General features: G+C 39.9%; 1 protein-coding gene across 4 annotated transcripts in view; it reads right to left on the bottom strand.

The window, feature by feature from the left end:
• Window positions 1-329: 329 nt before the first annotated feature.
• Window positions 330-22,918, bottom strand: part of ATP6V1C1 (ATPase H+ transporting V1 subunit C1) — a 61,331-nt gene continuing 38,742 nt past the window's right edge. For all 4 annotated transcript variants that reach the window (XM_039525718.1, XM_039525717.1, XM_039525716.1 and 1 more), the window contains 9 exons: window positions 20,830-20,924; window positions 11,231-11,322; window positions 10,121-10,219; window positions 8,312-8,380; window positions 6,154-6,246; window positions 5,975-6,068; window positions 4,276-4,373; window positions 2,847-2,973; window positions 330-1,122 (listed from right to left, as the gene is read on the bottom strand). In XM_039525718.1, coding sequence (XP_039381652.1) covers window positions 1,027-1,122; window positions 2,847-2,973; window positions 4,276-4,373; window positions 5,975-6,068; window positions 6,154-6,246; window positions 8,312-8,380; window positions 10,121-10,219; window positions 11,231-11,322; window positions 20,830-20,924 — 863 coding nt within the window. In that variant the 3' untranslated portion in view covers window positions 330-1,026. The remainder of the gene's footprint in view (window positions 1,123-2,846; window positions 2,974-4,275; window positions 4,374-5,974; window positions 6,069-6,153; window positions 6,247-8,311; window positions 8,381-10,120; window positions 10,220-11,230; window positions 11,323-20,829; window positions 20,925-22,918) is intronic.

Below are 22,918 nucleotides of genomic sequence, written 5' to 3'. Positions count from 1 at the left end.
TTGAGAACAGTTACTGGAAATGTTAATAAACTCTTTCTGACAAGCATTAAAAAGGATGCTGTCTTTGTGATGAGGATATAGGGTAAGTAGCAGGTCTTTCTCTAGAAGTTTGGGTGCTACATTATAAGAGTAGTCACCGTTGCAAATAAGTGAAAGCAGAGTAATACATATATATAAGAGTAGAAATATTGAGTAGGCCCAGGGTGTAAGAAGCCTATGTCTCTCTCACTCCTCCAGAGAGTTACGCCGTGACTGTCACCTTAAAAGCAGTTGTGTATATATATTCACACATGGAACTTTAAATTATAGGAATAAAATCTGCTCCAGTATTTTTCACAACAATGCAGGTGTTTATTTTAGTTTGCCTCGCATCAAATATTTGTGTTAAACTGAAAACTGCATTTCTATACTGTCAGATACAGCATATATCACATCTTTACATTAGCTGTATTAATGTTTGGCAGGAGACTTTTACAGTTCTATGCATCACAATAAGACAGACCATACATTTGCACAGGTATTTTTATTTTCTCCGACAGTGCTTATGGATTGTAATTTAAAATATTCTGAAAGCACAGACTGTATATCAATATCACATACTTTACATCACAATTCAATAACAATGTTAATATCTGTGTATCTACTAAATACAGAGAACAAAATGGCATAAATGTTTACACTATCTTCCTTTGTAAACAAGGTCTTTATGAACAATGGTAAATGAAATCAATGCAATCACCATATGAAAGAGGAATGACCCTTTTCTTTAAATAAATGACTCTGTTTATAAATACTCTCATTCTCTCAATATACATTTACAGACTTGATTGATTAAAAGCAGTAATACCTACACTTTTCTTTAAAAGAAAATGTCAAGAGATGGACCACCATGGGGAAAATTCACCTAAGTAAAGGGAGTAAGAAGCAAGCATAGGATTAACAGAGTTAAAAGTACCATTGTACTTCAACCTCACTTCTGTTTGTTTATACCAACACTATCAGAGGATTGTCAGGATAAGGAAAGGTTTACTTGAAGTCCAGCAAATTGCAATCAATCTTGTAGTACACATAGGGGTAGTACTCCTGTTGACTGAGGTTTAAGCCTGGAATATCCATAGTTGCCTGTGAAACAAGGTTTGTATGTTGTTGTTGTTTTTTAAATTACTATACATTTTACAATATAATTTGTCAGTGTCCCATTCAGGAGATTACATGACAGTCAAACATTTAGTCATGCCAGACCTCAAAACTTAAAAAAAAAAAAAACTATTTGAAATTTTAAACTTTGGGTTATGTTTTGTCTCGTGATGTAAACGTAAGGGAAGAAAAGGATAATGCGCCATCAGGCTTCCCAAAATGAACTAAGGTGGATAGAGAAAAAACATGTTCCTTTAAAAAAATATTGGTAGGTTAGCATCAGTAATACATGCCATATTTCATATGAAATGACATTTGGCTTTGTTACCATAGCATCACTATATGGAGCAAAATGTAGTTATTTGTTTCTTTTTCCCAGTTTCATACAATCTTCAGCAAATCACATGCATTACTGCTACTCCTCTACAATAGTTTGTATTAAAGGATTTTCCTTAATATAGAAATATTTAAGTAATGCAGTATTGTCTGACTATTTTCAAGTTTAGAAATCTAAAAGGAGAAACTGAAAAAATCAGTGTAAATTAAATTTAGATTTGTTTATTTACATCCCTATTTCATTAAACTTTTGTATTTAATATTTCTGCAAATTTAAAAATTGTACTGGAGGAAAATTCAGCTGATCCAAAAGTCTGAAAATTAGTCTGCAGGATTAAATATAATTTTCCATTCCCTATTTCTGATCAACGTTGACTTCTTACATTAAAAGAATTTTTGAAACATTTTCATGACTATTTGGCTGGACTCCACATTTCACCTGCATTTTGCTCTCAAGACATTGGCTTGTTTTAATGTCAACTGCTCATGAACGGTAACGGCTATGGACACTGAAGTTTTATCTAGACACAGAACAAGGACAGTATTTGCTGCAGCAGTGCAAGCTTCCCTTGCACTGAGGGCTTCTAGAGGTGGAAAGGATAATTCTGACTTCATGTCCATGTACTCCTTTGCATCTCTACTGAAACTGCCAAGTAAAGTATGCTTTGCTTGTTTTTAATAAACAGAAGCAATCCCTCAGACTGGAGATGGCAAATATTATCTCCTGTATTGTTTGTGCTTAAAAAAGTTATGAAATGCCTAGAGATTAATTCTAAACTAAGTTTAAACTTGACTGAAGGCATTTGTTCTCAACCCATCTGACTTAAAGTTCTATTTTCTTCTTACTCTGTGCCCACCATGGTACACTGGCCATGGAAAGGTGCTTTAAAAATTGTACAGTGTATGGGGACTGCCGGGGGTCCAACAAGAACATAGAAACAGCTCTTCAGGTGACTTGGTTGTAAATGTAGTACTTCCCCCTTTGCAAAAACCCATGCAGAAGGCATCTGGAGAACTCCACTGAATTAATGCCACTAAGATTAAATGGCCTCTGCACTGGAAGAGAGCAATGAGGAACAGTTGTACTTAATGGAGAGGGTGAGCTTTAAAAAAACAAAACAGCTCCTGAAACATGTTTTGTGACCTGCCCCAAGACAATCCACGGAGCATATTTCTTGTTAAACCGCATCCAGAAGAGCCTAGAAGCCTGCATCTCTTTCTCATGGAGCAATTCTTTTTAGAGGATTAACACTGTACAGTGAGGCAGACCATTCCCACTTGGTTTTAAGAAAGGACTAATCAATGTAGGGTTGAATGTGGGTGGCACCTGGACACCATAAACACTAGTTATAAAAATTACACAAGTTACTTACATCAATGATAGATGCTGCACTGCTATCAAGGTGTTTGTATAAATCATTCAAAACCTCTCTCAGTTTCTTCATTGTTTTCTTATTGGGTTGAAGGAGCATTGCCTGGAAATTAACTGGCAAACCATACCTGAGGGAGCAAGCAGAAAGCTGTGACAGATACTGATGAGATTTTTTTTAAAGTCGCGTAAGAGTTTATTCATTCTTACCTCAGATAGTGCTATACCACTTTTTTGGGAGAAGAGACCTTGCTAACTTTTTAATTTTGGGAAGACCATATTGTTATTACTATTACTGTTTCATCATATTGAGAACCTTGGAAAATAATTTTATTTCATGTTTAAGAAGAGTAATCTAATATTTAGACAGCTGTTTTTTTATTCCTTCCATGGTCAATATTGAACTCCCATATTCATTCTTACCAACCTTCATCCCCCACTTTATTTTATTTTTTTTAAGTTTTGAAGACTTCAATCAGCTTACTTCTAATTCTTGGGGTAGCAATAAAGTAATTCACCGAGGTTGAAAGATCTCATCTGTGATTGTGTGGAAAGGCTAACCCCCGTTCTTGTCAATCCCTTCTCACAGTCACCTTTTAACTTCTCTAGGTGCATATTCATTTTCATTCTAGTGTCTCATCTTACTTTCCTTACCCACATTGTCTCCCAAAGTAACAAGCCTGCATAGGTGTGGGATGGGCTAGCTGTGGAAGAGACCTATCAAATTAACTTATGATTCTATTACCAATCCCTGCCATCCTTTCAACATTGCTCCTTCATTTACCTCATTTTATTCTTTACATTGTTCTGTTACTATAAATGTAGTATCAAGAAGCTTTCAGTAACTATTCAATTTAGAAAGCTGCAAACGTCAATTGAGAACCAGATGTTCCTACTCTAACAATCCACTTTCTTTGCAGAATTCATCCAGTTATTTTAATCAACTTATCAGCTATACTTCTTGTTCATTATGAACAAGAGAAAAGCAGAGTATGAGAAAATAGTAAAGCCACATGCTAAGGAAAAAATAAATCTAGTGGTTACTACTACAAGGAGTCTTGGGTTGCTTTGTATGCCTCAAAGCCTGAAGAATTTTGTTTTAAAACTCTGTTTACCTAATAATGACTAATATGAGTGGTTTGTCTTCTCTGTGTATCTTGAATAAATCACTTTATTTATTGCTTGCATTTCTAAGTCTAGAAAGTTTTCTTCTACAAGCCATTCAATTAAAGCAAACCATTAACAGCTAGTGAGGACCTCTTGCTCTAATATCCAGAGAGCCCAAGATGCTTAAAGGAGTAGGGCAAGAGCACCTCCAAGAACACTACAGAATGAATTGAGACAAATGGTGCATGGATTAAGATCCTCAGTTATCTACATGTAGGTTTTTTAAAACCTAGGAAAAAATGCAGCTCAGCTCCAAATCTGTTTACCTTAGAACAGATTCAACAAAAACTCGTAATGCCTTCACGTGAATCCATGCAATGAATGCTTCACTGAAATTCACTTTCAGCCACCGAACCAGAGGTCCCTGTTAGGGATTGAGGGGGAGGAAAGAGGGGAGAAGAGACAGGAAGTTATTCACAAGCCTCAATAAAGATTCAGTCTTATTCAAATTTGTTTAAACAGATACTCAGTGTTAAAAGTGGTATTACTACATACACAGAAAATGTATGGATGGAGGAATAGGCGCTGGACAGCTAACTCCAAAATGTTTTAGTACAGAGAAAGTACAGTAGGGATCTCAGATGAAAACTGCACTTGGGTTGACTGAGACTACACTGGACTTTAAGAATAGCCAAATAACTATTAGTGAAGTTCATAATCACTCTGCTACTGTGCTTTTAGCCCATAGAAATCTATTAACTCTGAAAATTAGAACAATCCTGAGTCATGCCTCATCTGCTTTGCTCCACTCCAACGGTATGAAGCAGCCCCAAACACAGGAAACTATTCTGTTAAGATCTTCTTTGCATAGGGAGATCCCTGGATAGGATAGAGTCCCCACAGAGAACCAATGTCACTCCTCTTAGCTGCTGGTATAGGGGATATGGACAGGGCTCTCTTGTGCACTGGGAATGCCTAGGGCCATAATGGCCCCTTAGGTCTGCTGTTAGCAAGCACAGGTTAGAACAGTGATACTGAGACCTCAGTGGTTCAGGAGCCAAATTAGCAATCAACATTATTCAAAAGAGAAATAGTAGTAAGAATTCATTGTTTAATTTACTATAGCACTATATATTCATATTTAAAGAGTAGTATATTATTCTCACAGCAAAATAATTGACCACGTATTATCATTTTATTGACTACAATTGATTAACAGTGAAAGCATCCTGATTGGTTAATAACTTAGATCAAGTAAAAATTAAATCACACGGTGTTTTAATATGTGCTGCAAAGATCCACAGGAGACACATTAAAGAGTCACTCGTGGCTCTTGAGCCTCAGTCTGCATATCATTGGGTTAGACTGACCCACTACAGAGCACTCTCAAGATCAGGGGATCACAGAGAGCACCACTTCAAACCCCATCCTCATTTACTTTAGCCAGAGCTAAGGATCTGGCTAGGAATATTGTACCGCTGAAGGACAACTTAACGTGTGTTTTTTCTTCTACTTAAAAAGAGAGAATTGAGTTTTAGCTTTCTGCTTGGCCACCACATTCTTTCTAAATGAATGTTTTTGGACTAGAGACAGTTGAATATTTTATAAAAGATTTTGTAATGCTATGAGCTACCATCTGTAATGTTATGAGCTTCCTTCTGTAATGTTTTCAGGCAGGCTACAATGCCTTTAACTGGTGTTCATAGCCGGGACCCATAGCATGAGTGTAATGGAAACAACTTACATATTATCAAAGTCCTTTTGGGACTAAGTTACCATTTTGGTGAGTTTATTCAACATCAGAAAAGACATTCAACAGTTTACATGCAACTGAAGTATACCTTTACCTCAAGGATTATCATCTCTGAGCATTATGTCTCAAACCAAAAGTAGATGTAACAGAGAAAAGAACTCTTGTTGTCAGCTTCGTGGTCTGAGGATGATTGCAGCAGTGGCCTTTTCATGATTAAATGCTCAGTTATTGTACGTTCTGTCCAAAATAATATTTAGTTTATACCAACTTACAAACTGTTTCTTTTTGTCAGTAGATAGCCTGTTCATTTCTTCTTTGTCTGCTTTCATCTCTTCTTCATTATACTGGAAATCACGGACCATAAACCTACATTTGGAGAGGAACAAAAACACTGCAAGTGGCTGTGTAGAGTACTCTTAAATAGGAAATCAATCTGAAGAAGTGACCTTACTTGTATTCCCTGGCTTTGTGTCTGAAGTCATCCACTGCCTTCCTGAACAAGGTGACATTACACAGATAACTATCCTGGTCCTCAGAAAGAACACTGGGTAAAGAAAAAAAAAAAAGTGTTACAATTCTCAGGTTTAGAACCTTTATGAAGCAGCACAATCAAAATTCTAGTCTGTGGTCACTCAGAACTGGTAAGATCAATTTAGTTGCTTATGAATGGCTCTAGAACAACCCTACCGCACCCAGAATACTTAATTTCCATCTGTTAGTCTATAAAGTGCCACAGGACTCTTTGTTGCTTAATTTCCAGAGTTTAACTACATTAGAGAAGAGTAATTGTAGCTCATGCACTTGGCCTTTGTCATCCTTGAACAAGAGAGGAACTCTTTACATTTCACATTCACATGCTTTCTGGAGTAAAACTATTACCTGTGCTAAACTGGATATTTCTCCAGTTTAAAGCCATATTTTATTGGAAGTGAACTTGAACTGATTTCATTTCGATGTATGCAGTGACGAGAGTTTTCAGCAGTCACATTTATTTTGGTGTCTTTCAGATGAAAGGAAATGGGTGCAAGTACAGAGGGACAAGAGTTGAGGAGGTAAAAGTGAATGAAGAGTAGGTGATTGGGTGGCATGGAGCTGCGTTAGCCATCTTGGAAAGGGTGCTCTAAAGGAGTCCAGCTAACATCTCAATACAATGTGGCTTTCTTCACAAAAGTTAATCTTTCTAAAAGCCCAAATGCTAAAATGTCTGGAGCGAACAGCTAGAAGGATCTAGCCTGTTCCCCACTGCCAGGAAATCTGTCACTCAACCCTGAGTTGTCACTCAATCACCTGATTTACACCACCCACCCATCCCCAACTCTAAGAGCAAAGTGTGCAAGAATATACCTAATTATCAAAATAATCTACTAGGAAACTTCTGGAAAATGATGCCTCAAATAGGAAATGGGAATTTTACCTAACTATAATGGTCTTAACACTTGGAACACACTATTTGCCTAGCCATCTCCCTTGCCACATTCAAATCCCTCTAAAAAATCCTCACTTCCATCTACAAGTAATAAGGGGCAGAAACTGTAACAAAACTGAAAGGACTGGAAGTTAAGCATCAAGATTGCATGTGCTCGAGTTACCACATTATATTATTGTTGCCCTTGTTCTCTCCCCCACCACTTCTCTCACATCTGTCTTTACAAACATTTGTTGTGTTAAATTTACATTGTAAGCTCTTGAAGGAAAGGATTGTTTTTAAAAAGTATTTACCACATATTTAGGCACTCTTAAAAAATCCAGTGTTGCTTAATATGACTTGCAGACAAAGGAAAATGCATTTGCCCATGCCCCCTTCCTGCAGAAAACTTTTGTAAAGTAGTAAAGATCACTGGATTTCCCCCAGCCAATCCTCCAGCATGTTCCCAAATATTCTCCCCAACAACAAAATCAACCCAACACCCACACACTGCACTCACATCCAGGATTTGCACTCACAAGGATCCATCCTGTTTCTCTGCACCACCCACAAAACAGTACACAATAGTCACCTCTACACCATCACATAGAGTACCCTCTGCCTCCTCTCACACATTTTTTCTAGGTAATGTGCTGACCTCTATGGTTATAGAGTGCCAAAACACACATTACTCATCTCCACACAATACTACACATCTCCATCCTATCCCCTGCCCAGAACCATCTGCATCCCCAATTCTTCATCCTGCATCAGGTTTCCAATGATTTAGCCCTTCTAGTAAGGGCAACACAGTCACGCTATGGTAGGTTTGTTTTTTATTAAATAAGACACTGGGGGCCCAGGACTAACACAGCACATCTGGACAAGTTTAATTTTCCTGCTTCAATTCTTCAGTCCATGCCTTATAAACACTGGGACTGACTGACACCTTTGTGAACTATAGACTTTAGAGAGAATCTTAACGTTTAGAATATTGTATTTGGAGTTAAATTTAGATGAACTATTTAATAAGAACGTAGGTAAAGACTTAATAATCAATTACTAATCAGCAATTAAAACCCAATTAAAAATAAAAGGTCCCAAAGATTTAGGGTCAAGAGGTACTCTTGTGCATTTCTAAAACCCAATTCAAGCAAATCAAAGATGTACTTCTGAAAAGCTGAATCATAAAAAAGCCACTTACTTGCTGGATCGTGGAACTACCATCTCCGATAATGTTTCATATTGCTTAACCCAGTCATTGTAATTTGACCTACAAAATAAATAGGTTATAATTCAAGTTTAGTGCTACAACAATAAAGCCATGGTAAAAATCCAATGGGTCACAAGCGGCAGGCAGAGAACCTCTAAATATTAAGATACCTACAGGAGTATTTGAAAATTGTTTCATCCTCTTGCTAGTCAAGTTTCCCTCCTATCGTTGGAGGACACCAGAAAGTATTATGAAATAGGGAATTTGGTCCACTGTCCTATTTTTCAGGGCACTACATATTGCAAAGAAAACACTCTTAAATGAGAATTCAGATAAATTAAGGAGAAATAGTATCTGATCTTTAAACATATTTTTAAGTTTACGTGTATTGTATGAAGTGGGTTTTTTTTTTTTAAGTGAAAGCCAAAGTTTTTCTTAAATCAGGCACAGCTACACAATGAAGTTAATAATTACATGTTTAACACCTCTCAGAGGATCTCCAAATGTCTGACAGACATTGTTCAGTGAAGTCTCTGAACACTCCTATGAGATATTTACACCCCTTTTAGGAGCTGGATAAATGTAAGTACAGAGATAAAGAACCAGCTTTTCAGAGACATTATGCACGCCAGTACTCAAAATTAATATGAGGGATTTGTGGGTATTTTACTTCTGTTTACAGGAATGGAACCCATCCCTACACAACCTGCCTAAAGTCCAAACAAGTCAAATGCAGAAGGAAAAATACAATCCATGAGTCTTTACTTTCACTCCCTTGCTACTGCCATTAGAATAGATAATATTGCCTTTCCTATGGTGTTACACTTAATTCTTACTGAATAGTGAACTACTATTTAGTAATGTTGTGCGCATATATATTGTAAATTAGAAGCCCACCATCTACTCTCCGCCCCAAATGGATAGCCTGGTGACATAAAGGCAGCACAACAAAATGCCTAGAGTTTCCTTAGTTTTTGATTTCAGAAATATTCAGTCTGCTATTTTCCACCCTGTTCGCTCTAAAAAAAAGATTATTTGGGTTTCTAGGTTAGCACTTTTTAGCAGAGGGGCAGATTTTCAATTTGAAGCTAATACTTCAAAAGTTATCTATACAGTACTCAGCATGTACCTGACAATTCTTCTTGACCGTCATGCCAGTCAGAGAATTCATTTAGAAGACTTAGTGAGATTACAAAACTACTGAAAGGAATATTCTTTAAAATTGCTAGAGGTTGTACACAATTCTAAAGGCAATGCTCAAGCTCTTTGAGAAGGTGGGATAAAGAAGCTAAATAGAACCTTAATGTATTAAAATTAATGCATTAAAAAAAAAGCTTACGTTAAGTGGTACAAGCTAATACTGAAATTACCAGGCAAATCAGTGACTAGTTCTTTTAGGAAAATTAGGAAAGAAATCCTGGCTTTCATCCAGTATTTTGCTTGGATTTTATTATTTTATATGGACAACTTTTGTAACATTAAAAAGGGGCATCACCTTTCATACAAAACATTAAGGGCATAATTCCAAATTTTCTCCAGTGGGATTTGTGGATAGTGAGCACCCGCTATGATAAAGCCATAAGATAGCAACAGTGAGAAAATATCCACACACAGCGTTATTATGCCACAGGTGAGCATCTAAAAGTTTGGGTTACATTGTTTTCAGTCTCAAAATTGTCTAAAAGCCATACTATAAAAACAGTCCTTTCCTACCTCTAACAAAACATATTGTATAATTTACATTTTGCTTGCATTTTTATTATATTTTTATTCAGTATTTGGTACCAGGAGACTACTTACTTTGGTACAACCACCACCAACGTAATTAAGTATTCTGAATCAAGTACAAAGTCCTCTTTCTTTACGATATCAGCCAGACTTCTAGTTAGCAAGCTTCCCCTGTAGAGGAACAAAAACTGCTATAGTAAGTGTATAGTTCAAATCTTAAATTTGGTCTGGATAAATTCTAGTGTTTGGTTAACAACATTTTAGAAAGTACTTCACTTAAGAACTAAATTACTAGTATGCAGAGTGCACTTACAAAAACTTCAGTTACAGAAAGAGTAGCAAGACAAGAGGTATCAGTGGTTCCACTGTCACTACTATAGCCTATGTGGCATGGCAGCAGCGGAGGCTCCTGACCAATCCATATGTGCGGTGTGGGGGGTTTGCAATAAAAGTTTCTAAGTCAATTACGTGTTTTTAAGTCCCATTTTAAAAAAATGACTTAAGAGGCAAAAGTACGAAGCCTAAATCACTTCTGAAAAAAATGTATCCTTAGGGCTTGTATGCAGCCCATAGCCACTGGGCATACCCTCCCACAGTGCATGCCTCCACACTGAAAACACCATAGTCTGGTTACATTAAGGACCTTTCACACACAGAGGGGAAGGACAGAATGTTACCCTCAGTTATTTAAAGTTATTCTGACTCCTTATTTTCATTACGTTTTATCTTTACCCATCTAAGACATCGTGTCTACACTGCTTAACTAGTCTGGGTTTTTGGGGACAAATCGCATGTTACTGTTCGTACTTGAGGAATATATCAAGTTCAATATTAACTGGTTTCTTCAGACAATAATAATAAAAGGAGAAACTTCCTCAAGAGAAGGTTAGGTAGATACTGAAATTATAAGGAAACCAATAGCAACAGAATCACATAATCAGTAGCGTTACTCAAGTAGAATACTGTTTGCGAATAACTATTGTGAAATTTAAAAAAAAAAAATCGCTATTTTAGGCCTGTTCACCTCAGTAAACAAGCTAAGTGTCATGACACACCAGAATTCTGAAACATAGGCACCTCTATAATCTACCAAGCCAAAATTTAGTATATTCACATTACCAACACTTTGCAGTTAAACTGCCATTTTTTTGTGCACCATTAGCAAGATCTAAAATCACTTACGCATTCTTTCTTTCCAAGTTCTGAAGGTTGCCTTTCAGATTGTTATATGCTGATGCTCTTGATTTTAAGTCATTGTCAATCTGGGTTACTCCCTTTAAAAAACGAAATTCAAAAATCAAATTGTTCACTTTAAGTCTCATAAAAGAGTAAATTTAGCAAACAAATTATTTTTTAAATTGCCTCTAAGAAAAAGTTTTATTTGTAAATAGTAATTTGACAAAACTGGAAAAACAAAGCGCTGAACAAGTTGTATTGCTGCACAGTTCTGAAACTGGGAACACATTGCAAACATCTTTAAGGAAATCCAAAGTAATGTAGACTGAAACTTGCTGTTTATGAACCACAAGTTCTATGCTGACATGCTGTTTGTTTTCAGAAGTGTCATGAAGTGATGCATATTTCACTCACCTCCCCTTACCAAATAATATTTCATCTGTATTTTCATGTCAACTATCTTTACAAGATATTTAATTTATTCCAGAAACTTTCAGAGACTCCACAATCAAAACTGTTCATCCATTTTGCTTTGTGCTTCTATAGTGCATCACATGTCTAAAAACGCTTTACAAAATACAGTCGCAGAAACAGTTTACCACAACTCTTCTGCCATAAAACTCATCCATTTAAGTGGAACTGACCAACTACTAGTAGTGAACAGACTACTTTCTAACACACGATCTTCACTTGTATCATAAAAAAAAAGTGAATTGTGAACATATTTCATCCCCTTCCCAATATATCCCCATATACTCTTCTGCCCACTAATGCCAGCTCAAACATGTTGCCCTGTACACTTTTAACTTCCTCCCTCTTGACCTCGATTTCTAATCATATCATTATTCCTTCTATCAAGTCATTTCTTGGCCAAAGGATATCACTGAGGCCAAGAATTTAGTATGAAAGAGAATGGACATTTACATGGATAGCCAGACTTACACTAGTTAACAACAGTATTTTAGGAAGCAATATAGAACTTCATGCTTCAGGGTTTAAGCTAGTCTGTGTCAAGAGGAGACATGAATGTGGGCAGATTACACAACTTCTGCCTACTGCGTGGTTTCTTACACCCTCCTCTGAAGTTATGGCACTGGACACTGTCCGACAAGATATTAAACTAGATGCACTGGGTCTAAATCCAGTATGAAAATTCCTATGTTCCAATTCTAAATATTGTCATGTTTATACTACACTAGTGTTTTAAACTAAGCAGTTCCCTAATTGTACACTTTGAAGGGAAGATGTAGCAAAGTTTGCATCAGAAAGTCACTTGCCAATTTCATTTAGGAAGTTTTAGTCCTGTTTTATATCTTGGCATAACACCAAGCTCTCTCTGCTGCAGGTCTGCAGCAGTTTGTTATAACTAAAAAGGAGGGGGGTGAGGGAGGAAGGCCTGTTTCAGCATGTTTTTTTGAGAGTTTTCTTCATTTAGTAAAGAGTGCCATGGGATATTTTGGCTTGTGCTGAAATTGCACTGGGCCACGTCCAATGTAATTATTGCTGGTAAAAAAATCAAAGCATTTCAAAATTAAAAATCATACAGCCTGACTTATTTCATTAGCTACAGATAATTGGTTATGTCTTAACTCCTCTTTCTTTCCTCCAAGACTATTTTGCCCTCTTATTCGTTCACTGTTTTGGGTCTGATTATTCCCAATTACATTAGCCTAGGTGCTAGTTTCAAATACAAGGCATCTTTGGCATTATTTCTCTGCCCATCTCAGGGCCATCTTGTTATAAGATTCTATTAAGGATTTATGTCTGTAACTAGAAGTCTAGTCTCTCAGAATTGCCAACTTGCTCCATGGCTACTCAAAGCCAAGTATACCTTGTACTCCACCTTTAAGATTTAGAAAGTCATTGTGGACCTTTAATGATCTTTTGAGCTTTTTGTCAAAGAGATGGTAAAATAGATATTCCTTTATCACATGGAATTTAGGAAGGCTCTACATGTTGGCCGTCTGTTAAGCATATGGATTTAAAAATGTTTAGTTCTTCAAGTGCCTAAAAGGACTTAGTACAGTGTATCTCTCGTGTCTTATAATTAAACCTAAAATCTTCCTTTACTGCTTCTATCTCAAGTCTCTAGGTACATATACATTACACAATATATGAATGTCTCATTAATAGGCAGTGCCTTTATTTGGGCCTATGTTGTTGCCAGAGGGTTTTTCTGTTCTGATCCAAGGCACTGGAACATCCTACCAGCAGCCAAGGGAACAAAATAAAATAATAAAAAAAAAAAAAATCACTGATTCTAGTCTATTCTTTTTTTAAAAATATATATAAACACAATGGAATAGCTCTTAACTGCTATGTCTTTATTTGCATGGTGGCTGAAACAGTACATAGCATAAAAAAACTGCTTGTGGTCTTAATCTAACAACTTTCTCTTAAGGTCTGAGATTGAAAACTGAAACCCCAGAAGCCTTTCATTTAATATGGTATGGTTACCAACTTGATTTTAAGAGGACAGCATTACATCAGCCATAAAAATCTGAAAAAGTAGAGGTGAGAAGTTGGTTTGTTTTTTAACAACTCATGAGATGTGGTATCTGCAATTACTAGTGACCTTTGAGCAACATGGCCTTTAAACATAGACCTGCTAAAAATATTCCAAACACACTTCACTTGGCAGAGCTAATACATCTACATTACCATTCAGAGAGAAAAATATTTTACATTAAATGCCCTTCTTGAATCATTTTTAACAGCTAGAAGCCAATGTGACCTTTGCTTAGGAAGACAGCCATTAACGATGATCAGCCAAGGATGTTAGCGTATTTGGCATTTTTCCTGGATCTGCTGGGTTTTCTAGGCATAAACCTCCTCCCCTTCCCTCCACCAATCCTTTCCTGTGATTTCATGAGGGAACAATACTGTACAGCTAATTGTGCATCATTTAAGAAAAACTGATAGAAGAAAGAAGAAAAAACTCAAATGATGTTGAGATTGATTTTGGCTCAAGACAGCTTAAATTCATTTAAGAGCTCTTCCCAACCTCTCTCAAAAAATCTGAAATAGTTTTGACACAACCAGTTGTCTGTTTACACAATAACATCACAGATGTGCAGCTGTTCAGTAACAAGGAACATCAACAGTTGCATGGCGAAGCATTCATACTATTATCACCAGCTATTTTATATGATGTTTTTCATAGCCATAGATTTTACAAGCAATAACTAATCTGATACTTAGACTACAGCCCAACTAGAATTTACAAAAATGACTGCCGATTTTGCTTCCAGTTAAATTTAAAATATTACTGTATTACCAAAGTGGCAGAAATATCCAATAACTACAAACATCATTGTCCTTTTAAGCTACAATTCTTAAATTAGATAAAAATGCATTTAAGTTTCTCAGAAAGCAAGTCCCAAGACCCACTGCATTGTAACTGGTGGGTAATTAACACATAATCCCAATGAAACAATGTCACAGAATAATGGTCTTCCACTGCCACAGAAAAGCAACGGCTAACTCAAGATACTGTCAAAAGAAAACACTGATTTTATAATAGTTCTATTAAAGGGGTTCTTTCTATTAAAAAGATAGAAAATGTAGACTTAACCATTTTAAATTATAGCTGTGGGCACAGTAGAGTGGTATCCTGTCACTGACAGTTATGTGCTGTATTCTGAATGGGTCACAGAACTTTTGAATGCCAAGGCTAGTTAGTTTGATAAGCACACTAATAGTGGCAATCTTCTGGCATGTGTGCTTATAGTTGGATTTCACAGGTATTCAATAAAGAGTGAATAGTGGAAATGGCTGTTGCCACAAAGCAACAATCATTTTAGCTAAACTAAGGAGGGAAGGGGAGCTTGTAACCATGTGACAACTGAAACTACATGCTCAAGTCTCTTCAATATTTCCAGCAACCCCCTTACACCACGCTTTTCACTTCCTGAAACACTCCACCTCAGCTGGCAGCAGCCCTTCCAAGTTATTTAGACTCAGATTTGCTCAATATCAGAATCAAATTCAGGGGTGCAGGAACTAAGGATGCTCGGGGTGCGCAGCAACCCCTGGCTTGACATAGTTTCCATCATATACAGGATTTACAGTTTTATTCAATGGCTTTCAGCACCCCCACTATAAAAATTGTTCCAATGCCACTGCAGCTACCATATCTATACCACTGTCATTACCATGGTATGAGACATTATTATTTAGCAACTACATTAACCAAAAATGGATTTGTATATAAATAGTTAGGGACTACAATAAGCTATGAATACCATTCAGTTCTTGAATATCAAGTCAGTGATGTCTGAGCAATGGGACCTCATGTTAATATAAAGATTATATCCAGGCCCCTCCCCCGACTCCTAACCTACCCTGAGATAACAGAACTGAATCCCACAGCAAAATTAATGATTCTACTGCCATAAATATCCTTCATTCCCATTCCTCTCCCTCCATTAAAAAAAAATAGAGGTATGCCTCAGAGTCGTACTCACTGATATAAACTTTGTTCATTATTATTTTTTACCATGACTGCTTCCAAGGTTAGGTTTTTTAGTTACTGGCAATAGGTGCCCCGGACCCAGTCCCAGCTCCTAGGATTATGTCTGGGGGACTCAGCTCAGACCCTTTTTCTTCCTATGTGCCAGAGAACATGAGAGCTTGTAGCCAGCTTCAGCTGCTTATCTCACTGGCTTCCCAGGCCTCAGCTGCTGAGCTGGTCTTCAGGTTGCCTAATTTGCCAGCCTACACTTCTGTTTCCTTTGCTCCCTGGCTGTGGGCTGGACTTGGACTCTCTCTCAAGTCCCTGCTCCATGATTCCATGGAACAGTGAAGGAAACATGCACTGTGATCAAATTAATTCCCTCTTGTGGGGAAAGCTTCAGAGTTTTTTAGGACATTAATATGGTAAACAAGAACAACCAGAGTTATATTTAATGCAAAAGGTATTTTGGAAGTGATATAAAAGCCTCATGCCTCAGGGTTTAAGCTAATCTTTAACTATTAGGAATCAGCAAGAGACTTTCACGTGGAGCAGATTACACCACAACTGCCTACAGTGAGGTTTCATGCATCTGGCGCTGCCCATTCTCAGACAGGAGATTGGCTAGATCAGGGGTGGGCAAACTTTTTGGCCCAAGGGCCATATCAGGGTTGCAAAACTGTATGGAGGGCCGGGTAGGGAGTCTGTGCTTCCCCAAACAGCCTGGCCCCCACCCCCATCTGCCCCCTCCCACGTCCTGCTCCGATTGCCCCCCTCAGAACCTCTGACCCATCCAACCCCCCACTCCTTATCCCCTGACCACCCCCTTCTGTGATTCCCCACCCCTAACCACCCCCAGGAACCCCACCCCTAGCCAACCCCCTGCTCCCAATCCCGACTGCCCCAACCCCTATCCACACCCCTGCCCCCTGACAGGCCCCCTGGGACTCCACGCCTATCCAACCCCTGCCCCCGTTCCCTGACCACCACCCCCAGAACCTCTGCCTCATCCAACCGCCCCCTGCTCCCTGTCCCCTGACTGCCCCCCCAGACCTCCCGCTCCCTTACCATGCTGGAGCCAGCCACACTGCCACACTGCCTGGCAGGAGCGGCAGGCCAGAACACTGGCGGTGCGGCGTGCTGAGGCTGCAGGAGTGGGAGGACAGCAGGGGAGGGGCCGGGAGCTAACCTCCCTGGCCGGGAGCTCAGGGGCTGGGCAGGAGTCAGTCCCATGGGCCATAGTTTGCCCACCTCTGGGCTAGATGAAACATGCTGTGATCTAGTATGGCAATTCCTGTGCAGTAAGAGGCAGCTGTAGGCAGGTCCTGGAAGGGTAAGGCAACAGACAGAAAAAAGATGTCTGGTCCTGGGTGCAGCAAAATGGCAAGATTTCATGCCATCTTGAAAATTCCCAGGTATGCAGTTGCAGAATTGCAAAGTGCATGGAGCCTAGATTGAGATCAATGTGACTGGTCATCCCTCAGGGCTATTGTTTCAGGTTCTCTACAGACTCAAACAGATGTTGCTATCAGGTTTACATTGTTCAGTTCAGGTTCTCCATAACTCTCAATGGGTAGAAACAGGTGGCTTAAAAAAAAATAATAATCGAAAGTAAGGTTCTGGTGCAGAGTTTTTTTGGCAAGTGGGCAAGAGTTTTAGCAACTTCCAAGGCTGGAAGGGTGGGGGAGAGAAATCATGGACTACAACACCTTGCTTAGGTCTGAGCTATCCGAAATGCAATCACTGGTCTGCTAAACCCAGGGTTGTCAGTTCAATCCTTGAGGGGGCCGTTTAGGGAATCTGGGGCAAAAATCTGTCTGAGGATTGGTCCTGCTTTGAGCAGGGGGTTGGACTAGATAACCTCCTGAGGTCCCTTCCAACCCTGATATTCTATGATTCTATGAAATTACACTTACGTTTGTGTAGTTCGCTAAGTGATTTCCATCTCAGGACAGATAAATTACTATAACTATGATTGTTTCTATAGCTAATTTCCATTGCAGGACCAATGATGAGAGAAGGCATAGTGGCAAAATCTTCTGGTTTTGTTAGAATATGGAGTACTTGGACAAGGAACAGATTTCAGAGAGAGTTCATTTCCTCAAGTTTCAGCTCAATATGACACTCACAAATCTACCAGTGAAGTTACTGTAAAGCTTTTTCCAGAGTTTAAAATCTAGGCGTGGATAAACATTTTACAACTATAGTTGCCAAAAACAAATCTCTTCATTTCTTCTGCTTTCTTCAAGCTTACAAAGAACTCATGACCTTACATAGTTTCACATTTTAACACAAACATACTGCGCGTATGAAATATAAAGGTCATGCATTTTTTTTTTAAATCAAAGCCAGAAGTCAGCCTTCATACTTCCAGCGGGAATAAAGTACTGCAGACACAAAATACATGAAAGTTTAATTACCACACCTAGGAACATAGATGATTATTGATTTCAAAAAGTGATCTTAAGCTATTTATCTAATTTAAGACATGACAGTTACTACAGCTGGAACTTAGTCTTCCGTAACAGTGCATCAAACTAAGTGTCAGTTACAGTCTGGATCAGCTACATGGTGTATACCGGTATAACAAACTTAGCAAGAAGCTCAAACCAGAGGTTCTTAGGATGCGATCTGTAAATAGTTGGAGCATGCACCAGGGCCGCCCAGAAGGAGGGCCAAGTGGGACAATTTGCCTGTAGGGGCCCCCACGAGAGTTTTTCGGGGGCCCTGGAGCGGGGTCCTTCACTCACTCCAGGGGCCCCGGAAAACCCTTGCGGAGCCCTGGGCCGTCTTCTGCTCTGGGTCTTTGGTGGTAATTCGGAGGCGGGGGAGCCGCCGCCGAAGTGCCCCGAAGACCCACGGCAGGGGGTCCTTCTGCCCCGGGACCCGCCGCTGAAGTGCCGGGTCTTCAGCGGTAATTCGGCGGCAGGGAACCCCGCCGCGGGTCTTCAGGGCACTTTGGCAGCGGGTCCCGGAGCAGAAGGACCCCCCGCTGCCGAATTACCGTCGAAGTGGGGGCCCCCTGCAGCCGAGGACCCCAGGTCCCCTGAATCCTCTGGGCAGCCCTGGCATGCACCATAATTGCAGAGCTCATGTCAGCCTTCTGGCACTGAGTCTTCCTTTTACCTGCAACCTACTTCATGATTCTTTTATGGGTTTCCAGAGAGTTTTGATCAACTGAACTAAAGAAGGTACTTTTATGTGCCCTGTGCAGCTGCTTTGTTGTGTCCCTGCCAGCAGGTAGGGGATCTTGGGGGACAATTACTGCACTGGTGGGGTACAAAATAAACGTTATTAAGCAAATGCAAAAACAGAGAAAATTCAATAGTGACGGATATGGGGTTTGTTAAGGTAGACAATTGGGGAGGGGTTTCTTTTGGTGAACAGTAAGGGGGTTTCAATAGTGGGGTACAACACAGTAGGATACAATACAGTGGGTAACCAATTAACACTGAAGTATAAATGTAACAGGTAGCTAGCGATTTTATGTAAAAAGCTGTGTCACAGCAGCATATAACCAACTAACAGTTATGGAAAAATATGTTAAATAAACAATTTTAGGTAAAAATGTGTCACAGTGGTGTAAATGTAGAGTGTGAGGTGTATCAGAGAGGAAAAAGTAACCAATGGGGTTTTGTGCTAGACTTCAGCAATACAATTGAGGTTTGGCAGTAGGAGCACAGAGACACAGACACACAGAGAACAAACAGGCTAGGAAGACACAGAGAACAAACAGACTAAGTTACTGGGGAAGCCCGAGGGGAGGGCGGGGGGCTGACAGTGGGAAGACAGACTTAATCACAATTATACAGAACACAGCAAAATCTTATGATCTAACTTAACCAAGACTACACAAATTAGCAAGTAACAACACAATGTAACAATTCTCTAAGCCTAACTTACAGAGTATAATGCTAAACCTAACTTAACCACAGCTATGCAAAATGAAATTACAATTTGTCTAGACTAAAAGCTAAACCTAACCTAATGGGTGCATCTTATACTAAGAGCAGTTTTAGAGGGCAGAGTGGTGTGTGTCCAGGATAGAGCTCAGGGAGTTACAGCTTAGCAGCGGCACAGGCTTATTTTAGCAGCACAGACCACGAAGTTAACTTAGGTCTGTCTGTTGGGGAAACAGAGCCAGCAGCTAGGACCTGGGGGGGGAGGGGGGGGTTTGCAAGAGGGAGTTCTTACCAATCCCCAGGACAGCAGCAAAGGAAGAAGCAGGCACAGCAGCAACATCAGAGGACGCAGAGAGGACTCAATTCGTTCACAATAATCAGGAGATCTCCAGGCAAAATTCGTTGTTCGTGGGAGGGGAGTTTAAAACGGGGGAACGCTCAAAAACAAACGAGAGCGGGGAGAGGGCCTCCCAAAGACCCCTAGCTGATCAGACCAGGTGGCAAAGCAAGGACCTTCTCCCCGCTCTCGTTTGTTTTTGAGCGTACCCTCGTTTTAAACTCCCCTCCCACGAACAACGAATTTTGCCTGGAGATCTCCTGATTATTGTGAACAAATTGAGTCCTCTCTGCATCCTACTTCATGATTCTTTTATGGGTTTCCAGAGTTTTGACTAACTGAACTAAAGAAGGTACTTTTATCTGCCCTGTGCAGCTGCTTTGTTGTTTTCTGGATTTTCTTTTGTGCAAATTCCTTCATTAGCCAGTTCAGACACCACACAGGAGAACAGAAAAACTGTAAAGTACCCTGGCGCTATTAACACAGTGGAAGAAGATACTGAAATCTCTTGTTGCTTTAACACAAGAAGCAACAACTCAAGGGGTCATATCTGCCCTAACCTGTGTAATACCACTGAAATCCATGAAATTACACACAGTGAGAGAACAGATTTTGGTTTAGGAAGAAAAAGAGCACAGATACCAAATGAAAGACATAACCAACCCGACAAACCCACAGCATAGAAGCAAGTTTTGTTTACATATGATATAAATATTGTATGTTTTGCTGTAGCCAAATACTACAGTTGTCACAGAACTGGTGATAGGTGGAGGCGAGGTGACCCTTGAGAAAATCTCTTGTTTCATAGGTAGTCCAGAGTAGAAATATTTGAGAATCATTGTCAAACTAAGGTCTTGTATCAAAGATGAAAGCAACACAATATATATGTAGTTTGAATTATATGTCATCTTACCTTTGCAATTATTTCTGAAATATTCTTCAGGGACTGTTTGATTGGATACTTGGCCATATCCCACTGGAACCTTGTTATATAGGTAACCAAGTCAACTAAAAATGTGAAGGAATGAATGTGTTAAGTTTGGTAATAAAGATAATAGACTTGAATACTTTACTTGTTTGCTACAGTATTGTTTATGATGCCATGAAAGGCACTGAGAAAGACTGTAAACTTTCAAATATATTAGCCCTGTTACTATGGCTGTCTACACTGCCACTTTCAGCACTAAAACTTTAGTTGTTCAGGGTTGTAAAAAAACACCCCCAGGCGACAAAAAAGTTAGTGCTGAAAAGTGCCAGCATGCTCCCGGTGATAAAGCTACCACCCCTCATTTGGGGGGGGGGGGGAGGGAGGGAGAGGAGAAGGTGTTTTAAAATGGCCGGGAGAGCTCTCCCCTGGTGATAAAGCATGACTACACTGCCCACGTCACAGTGCTGCTGTGGTCACGTTGTAACATGGGAACTGTAGACACCCTTAGACTTATGGTATTAGAATCTCTGAAGCTAAGAAGTTATAGGTGCATTAGTTGGGATTCTTGCCTTCAGATATTGACTTCTGCAGACCCTTAAAACTGAAGAAATGTTAACCTGGAGAACATGCTAGTCATGTTTCTTGAGAAGCAGCAAAGTGATGAAGACAAAAATACTATGTCTGCCTACCACCTATGGCAGGGGTGGCCCAACTGCAGCTCGTGAGCCACATGCAGCTCTTTTACAGTTAAAGTATGGCTCACTGAGCTCTTCCCCCGCATTCTCCATCTGCCAGACTGGGGTGGAGGGCTTGGGGCTTCCACCCAGTGGCAAGGTGGCGGGACCAGGGCCGGCTCCAGACCCCAGCGCGCCAAGCGCGCTTGGGGCGGCATTTTGCCGGGAGGGCGGCAGGCGAGTCCGGCGGACCTTCCGCAGTCATGCCTGCGGGAGGTCCACCCGAGCCGCGGGTCCAGCGGACCTCCCGCAGGCACGACTGCGGACGGTTCGCTGGTCCCGCGGCTCGGGTGGACTTCCCGCAGGCATGACTCCGGATGCTCCACCGGAGCCGCAGGACCAGCGAACCCTCCGCAGTCATGCCTGCAGGAGGTCCACTGGTCCCGCGGCTCCGGTGCACCTCCCGCAGGCATGACTGCTTGGGGCGGCCAAATTCCTAGAGCCGCCCCTGGGTGGGACTAGGGGCTTCTGCCCTGCTGGGGCTCCAGAAGGAGCAGGGCTGAAGCCCTGAGCCCCAGCAGGCGCACCCAGCTCTCAGACCTCTGAAGATTATTGTATGCAGCTCGGAGTGTCAGTAAGTTTGGCCACCTCTGACCTATGGCATTCAAGTCTTGATTTGCACAAAGCGGTTTTTGAATTTCAAAGTTAATTTGGCTCTCAGACAGAGTAGCAGCTTCATGCATAGGTGCTGGGCGCAGTTTATGTATAAATATGTATGTATCAGATTGCTTTTTTTTGTTGAACACTACTTCAGCAGTTATTTTAACTGAATTCTTGTATCTCTCTTTTATATCAATACCAAGCAATAAAAAACTGAGTTTGAATTTGCCAGATTACTTGGTGACAGAATGCTGACCTGAGGGATCAGTGCTGTGTTCCACCATAGCCAGTCCTCTGTTTCTAAGAGATAACTAGCTTGATAAAATGTCACTTGACAACTTGGGGGGAGGCAGAGATTCTCAGCTAGCTTATCTGAAGAACTTAGTAGGTAAAATTTGCGCACCCTTTTATTTGAACATAATTTATTGATGGAGTATTGGATCCCAAACAAAATCTTTAAAAATGTATAAAAGTAAAGAAAAAAAAGTTGGAGTTTAAACTGGTGGAGCTATAAAACCACAGTACCCGAAAGGAACCCAAGGCTTTTCTTGGAAGTGAACATTTACCATACAGATCTGTACCTATATTTTCTACCCACAATTGGAAGCATCATCCCCTCCAATACAAGTGACTTAAGCAACAGACAAATGAAAACATTTTCATGTTTAAACTAAGTTCTCAGTCTTATTCTTTACATGATCTGTTAAGTTGGTAGGGAAAAAAAGCAAAAAATCCTGAAA

This window comes from Mauremys reevesii, linkage group 2 (genome assembly GCF_016161935.1).
Source record: "Mauremys reevesii isolate NIE-2019 linkage group 2, ASM1616193v1, whole genome shotgun sequence".
NCBI lineage: Eukaryota > Metazoa > Chordata > Testudines > Geoemydidae > Mauremys > Mauremys reevesii.
The sequence above is the reverse complement of the archived record's forward strand: the minus strand, read 5'-3'. Positions and strand labels throughout refer to the sequence as shown.